The 16177-nt window shown below is 51.0% G+C and overlaps 7 protein-coding genes across 9 annotated transcripts; 5 read left to right on the forward strand and 2 right to left on the reverse strand.

Annotated features, from left to right (window-relative positions):
• Positions 1–60: 60 nt before the first annotated feature.
• Positions 61–2440, forward strand: PV09_08192. 2 transcript variants are annotated; one of them, XM_016362053.1, is made up of 3 exons: positions 61–663; positions 721–1306; positions 1388–2440. In XM_016362053.1, exons 2-3 carry the CDS (start codon positions 994–996, stop codon positions 1945–1947), a joined length of 873 nt encoding a protein of 290 aa, XP_016210173.1. In that variant the 5' UTR covers positions 61–663; positions 721–993; the 3' UTR covers positions 1948–2440. The 2 variants fall into 2 exon arrangements, with proteins under 2 accessions (XP_016210173.1, XP_016210172.1); XM_016362052.1 differs by having other exon boundaries at positions 61–1306.
• On the reverse strand, positions 2234–2575 carry PV09_08193 (uncharacterized protein; the record flags this gene model as incomplete). The annotated part of the gene is made up of 1 exon (XM_016362054.1): positions 2234–2575. One exon carries the CDS (start codon positions 2573–2575, stop codon positions 2234–2236), a length of 342 nt encoding a protein of 113 aa, XP_016210174.1.
• A 1519-nt stretch (positions 2576–4094) lies between these two features.
• Positions 4095–5279, forward strand: PV09_08194. 2 transcript variants are annotated; one of them, XM_016362055.1, is made up of 3 exons: positions 4095–4736; positions 4834–4933; positions 5000–5279. In XM_016362055.1, exons 1-3 carry the CDS (start codon positions 4303–4305, stop codon positions 5048–5050), a joined length of 585 nt encoding a protein of 194 aa, XP_016210175.1. In that variant the 5' UTR covers positions 4095–4302; the 3' UTR covers positions 5051–5279. The 2 variants fall into 2 exon arrangements, with proteins under 2 accessions (XP_016210175.1, XP_016210176.1); XM_016362056.1 differs by having other exon boundaries at positions 4095–4933.
• PV09_08195 (uncharacterized protein) lies at positions 5075–7772 on the reverse strand. Its single transcript, XM_016362057.1, has 3 exons — positions 7622–7772; positions 5635–7569; positions 5075–5571 (listed from the first exon to the last, which is right to left on the reverse strand). Exons 1-3 carry the CDS (start codon positions 7731–7733, stop codon positions 5255–5257), a joined length of 2364 nt encoding a protein of 787 aa, XP_016210177.1. The 5' UTR covers positions 7734–7772; the 3' UTR covers positions 5075–5254.
• A 1227-nt stretch (positions 7773–8999) lies between these two features.
• Positions 9000–10874, forward strand: PV09_08196 (uncharacterized protein). The gene has a single exon (XM_016362058.1). It carries the CDS (start codon positions 9201–9203, stop codon positions 10734–10736), a length of 1536 nt encoding a protein of 511 aa, XP_016210178.1. The 5' UTR covers positions 9000–9200; the 3' UTR covers positions 10737–10874.
• Positions 10875–11020: 146 nt separating this feature from the next.
• On the forward strand, positions 11021–13025 carry PV09_08197 (uncharacterized protein). Its single transcript, XM_016362059.1, has one exon. The coding sequence runs from the start codon at positions 11088–11090 to the stop codon at positions 12651–12653; it is 1566 nt and encodes a 521-aa protein (XP_016210179.1). The 5' UTR covers positions 11021–11087; the 3' UTR covers positions 12654–13025.
• A 1156-nt stretch (positions 13026–14181) lies between these two features.
• PV09_08198 (uncharacterized protein) lies at positions 14182–16126 on the forward strand. Its single transcript, XM_016362060.1, has 3 exons — positions 14182–14560; positions 14631–15197; positions 15264–16126. The coding sequence occupies exons 1-3, from the start codon at positions 14471–14473 to the stop codon at positions 15603–15605; spliced, it is 999 nt and encodes a 332-aa protein (XP_016210180.1). The 5' UTR covers positions 14182–14470; the 3' UTR covers positions 15606–16126.
• The last annotated feature ends 51 nt before the right edge of the window (positions 16127–16177 follow it).

Consider the following 16177-nt stretch of genomic DNA (forward strand, 5'->3'; position numbering starts at 1 on the left):
ACAAGCTACCAGGAAACAGCCAATCAGCAGCGGTAGCATCTCAACACTACAGACAAGAGGCACGGAGTCGCTCCCTAGATCTGTCCAACTTTCGCCACGCCAACCTTATCTATACGAGAGTGAAATTCAACTGTCCGTGACTGCGCTGTTGAATTAAGAACTCTAAGCGGATCGCCTTTCGCCCACTCACTCATACGCTCGTTCCCGCCGCTCGAATTGAGGAGCGTTGCAGGGCCCTCAGCCACAACAGCATATTCCTTTCGCTTGACCCTATTAGGGTGAGGAGATTCACCTCGCCTTCTCTCGCCTCTTTTCGGCAGGCTTTGAGCACTCAAAGGATAGATTGGAAGCGCTCAGAGTGCGAGCGAGTGCAACACGTCGGCGTCTCCTTGACCAAGGCGGTTAATTACCGTCTCGCCGAGGCTTTGATCCGACGGCCCTGGAACGTGGAATACCAGCCGCAGGACATTATTGACGAGAAAGAGTGGCCCTAAAAGCCCACCGAAAGACAGGGACACGCAGAGGCCCCAGGAAAGCGACTGGGTGGTGCGCCTGAAGGTGACTGCAGTCCTGTAACAGCAGTTCTTCCAGGCGTCCAGCATAGAAGGCGTCTACCCGACAGTGACAGCTCATCGCAGAGACTCTCCACGACTCTTCCGTCTTGTGAGCTCTCAACACTCAGAAGCGAGATTGTAAGCCCAGTTGACCTCTGTCGCGAAGTATCTTCGCTGCTTCACAGCAACACATCGTAGCAGCTTAGCAGCGGTGACTTCAAAGCCTCAGCGTGGTCACTCGTCAGTCACGCGCACAGCTGCTGTTGCATCCGTCGACGCAAGTACAGTGCCTCCTTCGTGCGGCGCATAACCAAGCGGTGCAAACGACGCACAGCGCAGTAGCCACTGCAGGCCGCCCACCAATCAGTCCCGATCCGACATTCCTTCAACCGACATTGCATGCCACCTTGCCAAACCCTCCCTCGCCGCCGGACACAAAATGAACAACTATGCCAACTTCGATCCGGGCAGCCTGAACCCGAACAACCTCGCGCGGCAAGCGGGCCAGCAACCACCACAACCCAGCCAAATGAATGGCCTCAGCGGCGTCACGCAATGGCCCAATGTGGGTGCTCAGTCGGACATGAATATTCTGTGGGAGTACATCGTCAAGCTGTCGGAGATGCATGAGCAGATAAGAGCCCAGACGCAGCAGGTGACGAGTGGCATGCAGCAGATTGAGAGCCTGAGGTCGGGCAACGCAGGCTCATCGGGCGGCTCGTCTGCACCGCACGTCAACGGCGTCGTGAACGGTATGTGTGACCCGCACAGTTCCCTTCCTCACATATATTCGATGGGCAACTTTTGCACATGCTAACAGAAACCTGTATCAGGTGTTCCGTCCGCATCCACAGACTCCGCCGAGGTTGCGCGTCTTCAGCACGAACTGCTCAGCGCCCACTCCAAGATCGAAGACCTCACGGCTACCATCACGACGCTGCAGAATCTGAACACGGACTATGAAAACGCCATCTCGCACACGCTTGACAAGCTACGCCCCTTCACACAGTCCCACGCGCAGGCACTCCTTGCCCAAAAGGCGCACTACTTGAACCTCCTAGAGCAAGAGCGGCACCAAAATCTCGAGCTGCGCATGGAGCAAAGCCGATGGCAGCAAAAGGCCAAGGAAGTCAAGGACATGCTCGTCGAGGCGATGAAACTACAGAGTCAGAGCGAGATTGGCTATGTTAAGAAGATCGCCGCGCTCAAGGCGGATAACAGGAGCCTCAGAAGGATATGTGGGGTGCCGCTCATGGACGACAGCGACGACGACAGCGATGACTCCCCAGACAGACTGTTGGCGAGGGATAGTGCACGGCAAAGCCCCCAACAGGGAAGATCGGAGGCGGAGGGCGTGGCGCAAGGTGAAGAAAGACGGATCACAATCCATTAGACACCTGGACACACTGGATGAGAAGGGAAGGCAGAATGATACCCTGTCGATTAGATTGTTACATGCATAGCGCGGCGCTGACTGATTCTGTCGCTGGGTTCCGGTGAAGTTCGAGCGGTTGATGTTCTTGACATGCCTCGTACACTCCTCGCTCGTTATGTTGTTGATGATGCTCCCGGCTTCAAAGTCTGCGAGTTCTATTTACATCAACAGAGCCATCTTTACAAAGGCGAGCCAAACCGGCGTGCACAGTCGATCGTGATATGAGATTGTTAGTCAGGTCAGCTCAGCCGCACTCAGTTGTCATGCCTGATAGGCTGACGAGCCCGGAGACCAGGCAGCACCATTCCATAACAGGACAAGGGGCAAAGTCTGGAAGATCAGGTGAAAGAAACTTTCGAGAGACAAAAATAGAGAAAGGGGAGAGAAATAAATTCGTGAGAGTCGAAAGCAGCGGAACTTGATTGAAAGATCTCAGTACATAATTGGTGCCTCCAATTAAACTAAGATGTAGTAAAAACTCCAAGCCCGTTGCATGATGTTCGTTGGGTTCGTGCAGAGGAATTTTTGGATTAGAAACCCCGCCTATGCGTGACAAGTTGGCCCCAGGAAAAACTTCCGGGCACATCCGTCTCGTCTCATGCGTCGTCTCACCGTTAAGAAGAATTAAGACTAACTGCGCAGGATATCGACATAGGAGAATGGGAGTACATGAAGTTTATCGAAGTCGGGTATCTTTGATTAACGGCAGCATGACCATTCATGCGTTGTCATGTATTGCCGCCAGTTGCGCGTGATTACATGGTGGCTGGGTGGCCTAATACTTCAATATGATGTACAAAGCGTGGATGATGCCTGGGATGTACCTGTTTGGGCGGGCGCATCAGCATACTGGGTTGGAAGGACGATGCGGGGAGGCGAAGAGAGACACATACCCAAGAATGGTCAACAAAATGTTGATTAGGAAGTCGGCGTTGCATCCGCGCTCAAGGAAGACACCGAGCGGTGGCAGGATGATGGCGAAGATGATCTTGATGATGTCTGAGCCGGTGAAAGGCATTTTGGCTCGTCCCGTGAAGGTGCTGCGGCGGGCCGTGGCTGTGAAAAAAGAATAGTGGATGGGATGCGAGGATAGATTAGCTGTTGGGCCTGCAGTGAGATGGTTTGTAGTGAAGGAAGCTGGTCCAGAACACGAGCAGCATGCGCCTGGTTTATATGGCGGCGCTGGCTGGAAGAGCAGCGACAATGACGTAAGGGCTGCTCACGCATGGTCTTGTCTGGGCAGGAGCCAACGGGCGTGTGTCCGACGCGCCATTGGACAAAAGCAGGAAGGAACGTTCAACCGAGCCATGGCTGTGATGGCACGCGCCAGCCTGGGATGATTTCTTGAACTTGGCCTGCGTCCAGGCTTTGTTTCCTGTGTTTCTGTCCCCACATCCACTTTTATCACGTCAAACTTGTTAGGCCATCTTCTCTTCGAGGCTCTCTGCTGCTCTTCTGTTTGCTTACACGCGTCGCTCTCGTACCTTTTCTGCGTTTGCCAGAGCTTCTGCTTTCCATCGCATGCATTTCCGTCCGTGGCAGACCGCCCCTTTGTCAGCTTTCACAACTCGTACGGCAGACTTTCGGGTCCGGATCTCCGCCAGAAGAACAACCCGCGGCCATCGTTTTGACTTGGCAACGCAAACGCAAAGACCAGCCATCGCCCAAACAAGCTTTTTTCTACAAAAGTCCATGGACCCGCTGGACAAGACTAACGCACAGCCACAGGCGAAAAGATCGCCGACGTCATCCCATTGGCTCGGACCACCAGCTGTGGCGTGAGCTGCGCACGGCGCTTCTGCTCATCCTTGTATCTCTAGCAGAGTGATGGCATCGATGAGGCGTTTCACAAGCCTTGTGAGGGGCATGATAAGATGATCGCGATGAGCCATTGTTCATGTATGAGGCGTGGATGTGCATCTTACGTAGCGGCGTCGCCACACCTATAGATCTGCGTACCCAGTGAGTGCGCTGACGTCCCACGCCCTGCCGTATCTCTGTAATGAATTAGACACTCGACACGTGATAATAGCACGCGAACGAGGCTGGACATGTCCGATAAAGAGCGAGTATGGGTGTCCAAATTTTCAGTGAGGGCCTGTATAATCATATTTCCTGTTTTGTGCCGGTTACCCGCCTGTACAGCGCGAAGTTTTCTTCCCCGGCGAGACGGCGAGCTCCGAGAGAACTAGTGATGCGATATAGGATCTTCATCTAGCTACGAACCCTTTCAAATTGAAACTTTAATCTCTTCCCTTCATCAACAATCTGAATCGCCCGCCAACAGGTGGTAAGACGCCAGCAACACCAACCATGGCAGAATCCCTAGATACTCTTCCCCCCGTCTCCACCCTCCCCTCTCTCCCCACTTCCACGCGCGCCCAAATACTCGATCTTCTCTTCGAGCCGTCCCAAGCTCTGCACACCCTCTCTCTTCCGCTCACATCCACAGAGAGCACTCATTCCTTCCGTACGTACGATGACCTAATCGCCGCGATTGGCATACAGCTTACTGAGCTCGCCGAGTCGGCCTCCACCAGCGACACCGAGTGGCTCGAGCAGATCCTGGGCTCTCACCCTCGGCTAGGTGAGAAGAAGGTTGACTCTAAGCTGAGCCGGATGGAGCAGGCGGCGATGGCGAAGGCGAGCGGCGATCAGAGAAGCGAGGCCGAGATCGCGGCCGAGATGGAGACGCTGGCGAAGCTCAACGCCGAGTACGAGGCGCGGTTTCCTGGGCTGCGCTACGTGTGAGTTCTCTTTCCTTCGTCCCTTTGGACTGCTCCTCCTGCCGTCACGGTATTGGTTGTTTCACGTGCTGATCGGTGTCCTTTTTCACGTTCGCAGCGTGTTTGTCAACGGTCGTTCGAGACCTGTCATCTTTGAGGACATGCGGCGGAGGATCCAGCGGGGTGATATCACTGCCGAAAGGAAGGAAGCCATCAAGGCATGTTTTGAATCCCATCTCCTTGCCCCCTCAAATTGTGACGGAGGACCTAACCGCGTCTCCCAGGCCATGTGCGAAATTGCATCGGACCGAGCGAGGAAGCTCACGCGGCTTTGAAGCAACGAGGAAAAATGGAGCCTGGTTAAGACTCTGGTAATGACTTCATTTTACGTGATATATTTATGCACCTCATCACACCCTCGCGGGGTGGCTTCTTAGATATCGCCCTAAAGCAAAGAAAAATATAAAATAAAAGAAGTCGCTAAATAATACACCGGCGCTCAACTTAGAGAAGTGCCAAAGTGAGAAAATGGATCTAATCTAACGCGCGTCGTCCATGTTTCCCTCCACGAGTTTGATAGGAACCACCCAGTCGCTTCCGAATTTGACGCCCCTGCTGCCAGCCAGGCCGCTTCTCTTCCACGCCTTCTCTACGCCGATGTCCACGACCCAGATTTGCGCGTTCAGGAGCTCGGGCGAGAATTGGGCTGCCGACGAACCGGATTGAGCTGCCTTGTGCAGGGCGGTTTTCTGCATGGCTCGCAATAGACCGATGCGAGGCGCGCCTATGCAGACGATGTGATTCGTCTGGATTTGAAGGGCAGTGCCGGTCGTAGGATCGAGAAGTGATGGCTCTCCTTAAAATAGAATTAGATTCGTGTGCCGGGACGCGTCAAAGATTGGACATGGACATGACTTACCTGTCGATCCGTTGATCCCGCAAGGCATGTCCACACTTAGCGTGACACATCTCGCAGGACTAGCTTTCCTGGTCCAATTGACGATTTCAATCACGGCCTTCTGGTCCTCAAGGCTGAGGACATCGAAGGGCTTGCTCGCAGCCATCAGAGAGTCAATAATTAGATCGGGCTGCCCCTCTTTGCTGAGATAATTCTTGGTATCCGACCAGCCTCGCACATACCCGTTCATTTTGACCAGAATATCGGCCTGCTTCCTCACTTCGCGCTCAAGTTCAACAGTTTGTCTATCAAAACCCAAAAGACAGGTGAGCGTGCGGATATTCCTGCTACGCAAATGTCGACAGGCTGCCAGGGCTCGGGCCCCTGGCTTGTGATTGCCCGCTATGATGAGTGCCCACGGTCTTGTATCCCTGCTGTGGGAGTCTCTTGCATTTCTCTTCGCCGAGTTCGTGTTAATGGTGGCCATAGCAACTTCGGCGATACCTCTCCCAGCATTTTCAGTCATGATCTCGGTGGTCAGTCCGAACTCGGTTTCGGCGACTTCCTCGATAGCTGCCATGCCCGCAGGCATGATCGTTGGGCAAGGTCGATTCGTTGTCGCGATTCTGAAATGCGCACCGAGCGTCAGACTGCTTGCGGGAGACTCCGGTGGTGTGTAGCGCTGCGGATTTGGACTGCCACCAGCTCCATGTGAGGATGACCCAGCGTATGTCGGACGCAACGATCGCGCAGATCGAGCAAAATCTTTGAGCGAGCCTGTGTCATCAGCCACACCGCTGCCGGTCCGATAGGCAGGTCTTCTGCTGGAAGCTCTCGAGTTTATCCTCCGCACCGGGCGTGTGCTGTCTTGGTCGAAGGCATCATCTGAGTCGGATTCAGGGTTACTTAAACGAGAAACTGGTGCCACTTTGGGGCTGTCAAGCACGTTCTCTGTAGGGTGGTAGTTTTTGCCTCCATATGTGCCCGGCCTCGCGTTCTTATTGAAATGCACTAAGCGATCCTCATCTGCAGTAGTGTCCTCTGTGCGAATCTGGTCAAACACGGAGCGCTTGTCAAATTTCGAAAGGTTCCCGGCAAAATCGAACTCTCCCAGCTCCTGTATGTCCGTCGCATCCTCCGTGGCCCAGCCATTGTTTGAAGCTTCTTTCTCCATGGCTCTTTGCTTTCGGCTTCGCCTGACTCCAGTCTTGTTCTCCTGCTTCTTTGGGCTATCAGGCATAACAGGGTCTTGTAGCATCGGTGTCTGTCGCCAGCCTTTCCCTCTGTACTGCGCAGATACGCCCCTGCGCGTATCTGGTGATGGTTCTACATCAGCTTCATTATCCAAGCCAGCATTTGCAACCCCGTCTCTCCTCTTCTTTTTCCCCTTCTTTTTGATGATATCTCCATTCGCTGGTATGTCATCATCCATAGGTTTGCCCGTCCGTGTCTTCGTCAGACTCACCCTCCGCACTGTGTTCAATGGGGCAGGGGGTCCATCGGTCTCGCTAAGCGGGTCTTGTGAGCGCACACCATCAAGACCTAGATTCGCAAACTGTGTCTGCAACGCTGACTGCGGGGCCTGTGCCTTCTGCTTCGTTATCGGCTTCTTGTTGGCAGTGTCATTAGCCGGAGCAACCTTAGGCCCTGTGGGTGCACTAAAAGCCGGTATGGACTGAGCTTCCTGAGCCACGCCGGGCACTTGTGGGTTTGCGTTGGTGTTTCCCGTAGGCTTGCGTCCATAACTTAATATAGCAGGGTCTTGAAACTGTTCTGATTGTGTTGGAGGGTGCGACAGTTGCGTTGCATTCGTCGTCTGGGCCAGGCCACTCGAGATGACGCTCGTTTGCTGCGATGCGGTCGATAGAGGCGGCGCCTCAACAACCTGCAGATCTGCAATTGCTGGGCCCTGTGCCGTAAATGTTCCAAGACGTTGTCCGGTGTTGGGAAGGAATGCTAAGAGTGGTTAATCATGTGCATTCTGCATAACGGGCGGATCATTGCATACCATCCTTGAGCACCAACGACGCACTTGCTGCGTCCACGGCTTGCACGAAGCCCTGGATCACGGCGCCCTGCTTGAGAGTCACGACGACCGCAGAGCCAACGAAACTGGCCATTGTGGGGGGGTGTTGAGCTTAGTGATCGCGCATGTGTTCATACGTTTCTCACATCTTTTTTGCTGAAATGCGGCTCTGGCGCGTTGCGGGGATTATCCCAGGTGGTGATGGTAATTGCGCAAGTGCGTAATCCACATCATGACCGTGCGTCTAGTTTTGCGGTTCTACCTGTGCGTTATTCTCCGAAATGCTCTTCACCTGGACGATTATCGCATCACCTGCATACGGTCAAAAGCCTCTTGATCCAATGGATCTCCGTATCTAGTAATTTCAACGGTCGGATATTTCCCATTTTGGCTTGATGAGGTCACAGCTTCGATGAAGGAGCTGCAATCGGGGAAGATCGTCTTGATCGTCCAGGTCAACGTCCGCTTTTCAACGCTGCGTGCAGCATTTCTTTAGTCCATGTGCAAGAAGGCAGTTGTCGGGCCACCACATCAAATTCATCTTCTCACGTCCCATTGATATCCGGAATAAGAAGTTGAAGAAGCATCTCTGTCACTCCTTGGACGTCGACAACGCTGTTCTTCAAGCACTCGCACTGCCAGATGGCGTATAGGATTTCAGTCCGTTGGATGAATCTATAAAATAACATTTGCCACTTCTCTAACTTATGATAGATTTTCACGGTCAGATTATCTGGGTCTCCGCATCTACTTAACGTGCATGAATGAAGAAAATTGACACTGGAGACTCCTGGAATTCTAGTGTTGACAAAAAAAGCCTGAGTGTTACAAGTGATCTTAAGCGACGTCCAAATCAGTGGAGATACTGGACTCGATTGCGTTCCGGGATCTAACCGAATGATTTAACCCAATCCCTTTCTATCATCGTCAAAATGGCAAGCGATCAGTGGCCAACTAGGCAATTGATCACATGATTTGTGATCTAACTTACGTCGTTAACAGATTACTTAAAGTAAAAGACTCTTATCTATGTTTCTCTGGATGGGAGGCTTTGGATTCAAAGCACCCTTTTCCTTCCTAATCTCACCGTTTCGCTCTTGATGTGTAAGTCAATGGATCCTTAGATCACGACTTTTGGCTGTCGCGATTGAAAATGTTGACCACCCCTCGTGCGAACCTTTTGGACTTGACAGTGAAACACCTAAATTGACAGAGTTTGATACACATAGTTTGTCCTCGAACTTCGCATGAAAATGAAGTCTCATTCGAGAAAACACTGATTCGAGTATGGAATCCATCAAAACTTTCCAAGGCTCAAGAAACTGCTGGTCATCTTAGTGCTTACTCCTGGTCCTTGGCACAGTTAAGTTCAACCCAGCGTTCAAGTCAAACCATAGAACGAGGAGTTATGAAATACAATCTCTTCCGATGTCGCTGGTAACTCAATGCAGATACCGCCTTCGTATTCACTAGTGGAACAAAGCTTTTCGGCACGCCCAGGAAATCATGTCGCACTTGAATTCGATCTTTCTTTCCAGAATCTGGAATCGGACTTTCCAGTATGGGTCTCTCTGCAATTAAGAGCAAGGAGTTTGACAGCCAAGTTCAACGGCTGTTGGTGGAATGGAAAGTGCCTGGCATTGCCCTCGCCGTAGTTGACGCAAATGAAACATATGTCAAAAACTTCGGATTTTCAAATATAGAAGAGGGAAAACTTGTGGATGACAAAACTCTATTCGACTGCGGAAGTACTTCAAAATCGTTTACAGCTGCCGCTGTTGCACTAGTCATCGAAGACTGTCAGAAAAAAGAGGACAGCAGAATTGCTGCGCGAAGCTTTGAAACCCCCGTCAACGAATTTCTCCCTGATGATTTTGTTCTTTCAGATCCTCAGTTCACTAAAAATGTCACAGTCGAAGACATTTTAAGCCATAGAAGTGGAATGCCTCGTCATGATGACTCTTATCTCGGTATCCGAGCAGAGAAACCTGATAACCCAAAATCCATTACACGAAACTTACGAAATCTTCCTTTGTCGAAACCTCTAAGAACAACATACCAGTATTGCAACATGATGTACACAGTAGCAGCTCATCTTGTTGCAGAAACTTCTGGGCAATCTTTTTCAGATTTCCTGCGTGAAAGGATCTGGACCCCTCTGGAAATGACGAATACTTATTTGAATATACCTGGAACATCTGCCTTCGAGCATGTAAAATCAAACCTGGCAACGGGATATTACTGGTCTGAGGTTGAAAACGTTCAAAAACCTTTGCCTTTCTTCGACCAACCAGAAGGCTTAGGTGCTGGATCCGTCTTCAGCACAGTGTCAGACTACGCAAAGTGGATCAAATGCATGTTGAAACAGTCAAAACCTCTTTCAAAATCGAGCCATGAGGAGCTTAAAAAGCCGCGAACAATTGCCTGCCCGGAACGGCAACCAAAAAACGGATTCAGCCACATCCTCTATGCGTTAGGATGGGAGGTCTGCACTTATCGTGGACATCAGATCGTGGGACACGATGGGACAGTTTGGGGATTTGCGGCTTGCATGAAATTTCTGCCTCATCTGGACTGCGGCATAGTACTGTTCGCGAACGGAAATGAGGGCGCGAACAGTTGCATTGAGACTATTGCGATGATGGTCATTGACAATTTTGTCGAGGTACAAGCCTCCATTCGTCTGGATTGGCACAAAATAAATATGGAAAAATTTCGAAATGATACTGACAATGATGACGAAGGTGACAAGAATCTGGACGATGCAGAGATGGAAGCTTCGTCAGGCTTGAAAATTGCTGACTATGCTGGCTGCTATCGAAATAAAGGCTACCACGCAATCATACTTGACGTAAAGGAGGACCACCTTCATGCTAATTGCACCGATCGCTCATTTCCTTTCTATCTCGATTTGTGGCACTTGAGCGGTAATAGATTTCGCGCACGGATTCGAGATCACTTAGATGGGCAATCTTGGCCTGTTAAAGTTGCATTCGAACTTGAAGAGCTTTCAAAAAAGCCAGCCCGATTTGGCATCGAGCTTGAACAAGCGTTAGATGGAGATCTGATATGGTTCGACAGAGTTGAGAAGATTTAGACGAGGTTGGAACGAAACTGGTCTGTGGCGTCACCGTTCAAAGTTTAAACTCCGGAAATTCCCAAGAATTAAGATCAAGTTCGGTTGAAGATCTGGAGGCTGACTTCTAGACAACTCGAATATAATTTGTCTTTGAACATTCTCGATTTTACAGCTTTGAACCCCCCTTTGTCTTATTCTCAATAACAGTTATAGTGGCTGAGGTGGCAGTGCATTTTCTGGCTAGAACTACAGAGCAAGCGAGTGGCTTGAGGCGCAGGTTTTACTATCACAATTAAGTTTGTCTTGATCTTCCCGCCTCCTTTTAGGCTACCAGATAAATGGAGGTTCAAATTTCTTGAATTATTCTAAATGCAGTTTTCGTTCTTTATAATTTCGTTTCTCAAGATCGATGAAACCATGGTCGCAGGAAACTCGAAGCACAAGGTGATCTCATCAAAATTCTTTGCACCAAATCTATTCCGCAATCTGTTCAATGTTCATTCATTTGGACGGAGCAACAAAGACAATCCTGCAAGCTTGCGAGCAAAGAGCATGGGTAATCGGAGAGATTCTGCTGTAGTGCATTCGCAGCTCAGTTCTCACAGAGAAATTAGTTCACCACTTCCAGCTCCTATCATACAGCTCATTTTCGAAGCACTCATCAGTGAAGGAGATGAGTTATCAGTCCGCAATTCGAGATTGGTGTGCAAAGAGTTCGACCGAATCGCGTGCTCATTGTTTCACACTGGCTCCAGCATATCATCATTACCTGATGAAATCCTGCTCGGGATCTTCGTTGCTGTACGATTCAACAGTTCTTCTAAAGACCCCATGTCAGACCTAGCTTCAAGTCTCCGTGTTTCGAAGCAGTGGTATCGCGTGGGTATGACAGTGCTCTACAGACACTTTGTCATAGACGTCAATTACCAGACTGCCCTTATCCAAGAGGATGCGGACTTTTCATCCATCAGCCGGTACAATTTCATTCCATCCGCTCGATTCTTTGACACAACGACGAAGCTCTGGTCACAACCTTGGACGACTGACGGCATTGGGTCATGGATCCATAGTTTGAGCATCGAAATACATTTCGAGGACACGGAACGAGCTCGACACATGCAGTCGATCACAGATGTGATCAGAGCTCTGCCAAACATCAGAACTTTCTCTGTCCGAGCTGCACCACTTAGGCAGCACAGCGAAATCGTGCGGCACAAACTTTCGGATATTCTTTTGAGCATACCATCAAGCGTCGTAAACTTTGAACTCGATCTCCAGGGCCGAGATGATCAGTTTGACCCGCATCTTAGACAAAACACTCACTTCTGCGAGACGGTAGGTAGGATCCTACCGCAGTTACGAACTCTACGTCTCAGACTATCCACTCTGTGTGATAGTTTTCTTTTGCCGATCTCGAGGGTGGAAGAAAAATGTCCTGGTCTTAAAGCACTCTCGATCACTCTGTACACACGGCAGTTCACTCAATTATACCAATGCTGTTCGGACAGACAATGGATACCCCCTGCAACTCCTGCAACAGACTTTGTTGATTCACTGCAGAGCCGCATACAGAACGGAGGCATATTCCCCAACTTAAAGGCCTGCTCATTGATCTGTCTGCGCCACGACTGTTCTGCACCAAACACAAAATCTCAGCGCGTCATTTGCAAAACGTTTGAGCCGAGAATGAAAACATGGTCAAAACGGGCATATTTTCCAATCGGTGGGTTCAGACAGCCAGAGTACATCCAAACGGACGCAGACGGAGACGATTTGGAGACTGTTATGCAGGGCATGGAGAATCGCACATATGGCTTCTATGATCTGCCGAAAGAGCGCATGCTTACGCACTGCAAGGAGACAGATGTGTTGTTAGAAAGTGCCGCAGCGTGGACAGAGGACGCCTTCGGCGCTAGATATCCACCTAATGTCTGATTGGCGCGATCACGAGGGTAGCATTGAAGAATCTCACCTGTGTTTATAGAAGACTTTGTGAGATGTGTAGTAACTCGATACCAAGTCATGGGGAAATGACGAAGAACCTGGAGACGGTTCCCTTATCGCCAGTCTAATTCACTGGCCACCAATAATACCGAAAGATCAGCTGAACGTACTATGTGCAGTGTCAGCGGACGATGATTTGCTGCAACAACTTTCACGGCTTTGAGATCTGCATGGACAAGATGGACTTCCACATGCCAGTCACGATTTACTTGAAATCTAGGCAGTGACTCAAACGATTGACCAGAAGTTGCTTGTTATATATGTGTTGATGTTAGTCTTTAGACCGAGAAAAATAAGGAAAACTCGCGTAAAGATGTGGCAGCATAGCGCAGCGCGTGGATAAGACGAGGCCTCAGAATTGAAAGTCACGAAGTACTAGGGCTAGCGCAGAGTTTGAAGTTCACTCATAGTATCTGCATTTGTTTCCTTTGGCCGATTTTGCGGCACCATTCGATTCTGGTCTGGGACGGAACGCGGCGAGCTCTTGGCCCACTCTGGAGATGGAAGCAGTTGGAGTTGGGTGGTGTAGGAGTAAGTCTGGAAAGATGTCGAGCATTGGAATCATCATCGTTTTCGTACTCGGCGTTCTTCGGAAACCGAATTCTCCGACTTTAGGCCGCATTAGACTTTCGTATAAGGCTATAAGGCGTAAAAAATTGAAGCCGTGGTGTCAGACGAAGCCGAACAACCTGGCTGATACGACGGAAGGGCACGGGCAATTGGTTTGAATATGATCTCCGGCAGGTTGTCTCCAGAAGCGAGATGAACGATGCATTCTGCTTTCTTAAGGACTTGATCGTGAGAGTGTTGCGGGCATGCATGACGGGATGAAGTGCTTACGAAGACAAGCATCAGCAGCAACAACATCACACCGCCTTCACTCGCAGACTAGGCTTGGGGGTATGGCGAGAGCTCAATCCTAAGCAACAAAGCCTGTGCTTCACAAATGGCACTAACTCAGCCTGGTGGCCTCCAGGTGTTAAGCGCGCAAATAGAGCACGGAGGAGCAAGAGCCCACAAACATGGGAATATTCTGGAGTGATGCCTGCTGGTCGGAGAACGGGATACAAGCAGCAGTTTTCCTGGGGCCGAATGGTCCGGGAGCAGTGGGACACTCTGTGATTGGCAAAGATGCTTGAGCCTGCAAAGCAATCGGCGAGCGTTTGACGTAACCCGGACGTGGCTGGGTGAAGGCGAGAGAAAAATAGAAGCTGGCTAGAATCGACTGCGCTGCAATGATTTTGGCTTCCAGATGGGCCAGGACTAGGCAGCCGTTCAGCTGATAATTAAGTGCGAGCGACCACGGACTGCAGGGCGAAAAGAATACAGAGAATCAAAGACAAAGGCGCAAGTCAGCATCTGCCGGTCCACCCCGTCTTTACTCTCTCTCCAGAGCCTTGCCCACGAGGCCAGTCAAGTGACCCGTCTACTATCGTCCACATCGATTGCCTTTATACTGCGAGTCGAGGCAGCTTCGACGCCGGTTCGAGCTTTGCCGTTCGCCTGCTGCGGAGCCCGGTGGTCAAAGGTACCGTACGCTAAGGTGACGGGCGGGAGCTGCTGGACCGCTGGACCTGGAGGTGAAGCTCGGGCCCTCGCCAGTCGCCCGTTCCTCAGCTCCGCTCTCATCACCACCAGCTTTTCTTGCCTGCCCATCTCCATCTCCGCAGTGGCCCGGTGACGCTGCCACGCCGTCTGCACCACCAAACACCGCGCCCATCTCCAAGTCCCGCATCTTAGTTGCAAGCATGTCTTACAACCAGAGCGACCAGTATGGCGGCTACGGAGGCAATCCGTATGGCGGAGAGTACAGCTCTGCCAATCCATATGTCAGCGGAGTAAGCAATTACAGCCGCCCCATTCGGCCCTCACCGCAGCCCTCAGCTTACATTGTATTTGCGAATCTAGAACCAGGGCTTAGGCGCGCCCGTTCCGCTTGATCACCAAACTTCCAACTACTCCCAGACGTCCAGCTACTCGCAACCAGGCGCTACGCCGCAGAATACGCTGGCCGCACCTCCAGCAATGCCTGCGGTCATGTCGAACTCAGATTTCCTGTCGCGCGTCGACGGCGTGCGCAAGCAGATTGCTTCTTTGACTTCGCAAGTGTCTGCCATCGCCGCGGCTCACCAGCGCGCCATCAGCTCGCCGGACAGCGCTGCTTCGTCGCAGGTCGAGCAGCTGGTTGCCGAGACACAGGCGCTCAATACGCAGATCAAGGACCAGATCAAGTTCCTGGAGACGGACGCCGCGCGCTCCGGCGGCAATGCCACCAAGGACAGCCAGATCCGCAACCTGAAGACCCAGTTCAAGAACCAGCTGCAGGAGTACCGCAATGAGGAGGAACAATACAAGAAGAGATACCAAGAGCAAATTGCAAGGCAATACCGTATTGTCAACCCAGACGCGACCGAAGAGGAGGTCAGAGAGGCTGCAGAGGCCAATTGGGGCGATGAGGGCGTATTCCAGACTGCGGTACGTTTTGCCTACAACACGTACATGGCGTGAGGCAGAGGAAGCTAACGCGAAGGGTTACAACAGCTGAAATCCAACCGCTCTGCCGCTGCGACTTCCGTCCTGGGCGCTGTTCGCGCTCGCCACAACGACATCCAGAAGATCGAGCAGACGATGTTGCAACTGAACCAGCTATTCGAAGACTTGGCCGAGCAGGTCATTGTACAGGAAGCTGCTGTTGCGGCAGCGCAAGACCAGACGCAGCACGTCGTCGAGGATACAGAAAATGCAAATGTGCAGCTCACGAAAGGCGTCGAGCATGCACGACGTGCCCGCAAGCTCAAGTGGTGGTGCTTCTTCATTGTGCTCATCATCATTGCCATTTTGGCAATCGTGCTTGGTGTTGTCTTTGGCACCAAGAAGTCGTGATTTTCTTAGTTATCCTCTAATATGTGCAATTCCTTACGTTGTCACTTTCTTCACTTCAAACTGTGGTGCAATGGCGCGTGGTCTACTGGAGACGACTACGCGGGACGAAAACCGAAAGATGAGCTCGTTTGTACAAAACAAGCGGCTAGTTATAAAGTTTTTGTATTGCGACCTTGCTATTGAAAGAATGGATACGAGAAGGGCTCCAGAAACAGCAAAAACAGAGAGGGAAGATTTGGGTATCAATTTTTTTTTGTTTCCCTTCGTACTGCAGATAACGAGCGTGGCTTGTGATGGGTGATGCTTTCTTGAAAAGAAGTATTCTCAACTGTACATTTGTTCTTTAATTGTTCTCTCAGGTCAGACCACAATTTGTGGCGAAGAGGAACTGAGGGAGATAGGAAGAGAAGCATCTCGAGTATGGCACCGATAATCCGTAATAATCATGTCGCCTGCCTTTCCCATTCTACCAAGATCGCGACTGGCTCGCCAAGCTGCCTTCGGCTGCTTCATGTTCTTTACCTCATATTCTTCCCGTCCATCGCCTGTCGTAGAACCCTATGTTGAGTTGA

Source organism: Verruconis gallopava, assembly GCF_000836295.1.
Source record: "Verruconis gallopava strain CBS 43764 unplaced genomic scaffold supercont1.37, whole genome shotgun sequence".
NCBI classification, from domain to species: Eukaryota; Fungi; Ascomycota; class Dothideomycetes; order Venturiales; family Sympoventuriaceae; genus Verruconis; species Verruconis gallopava.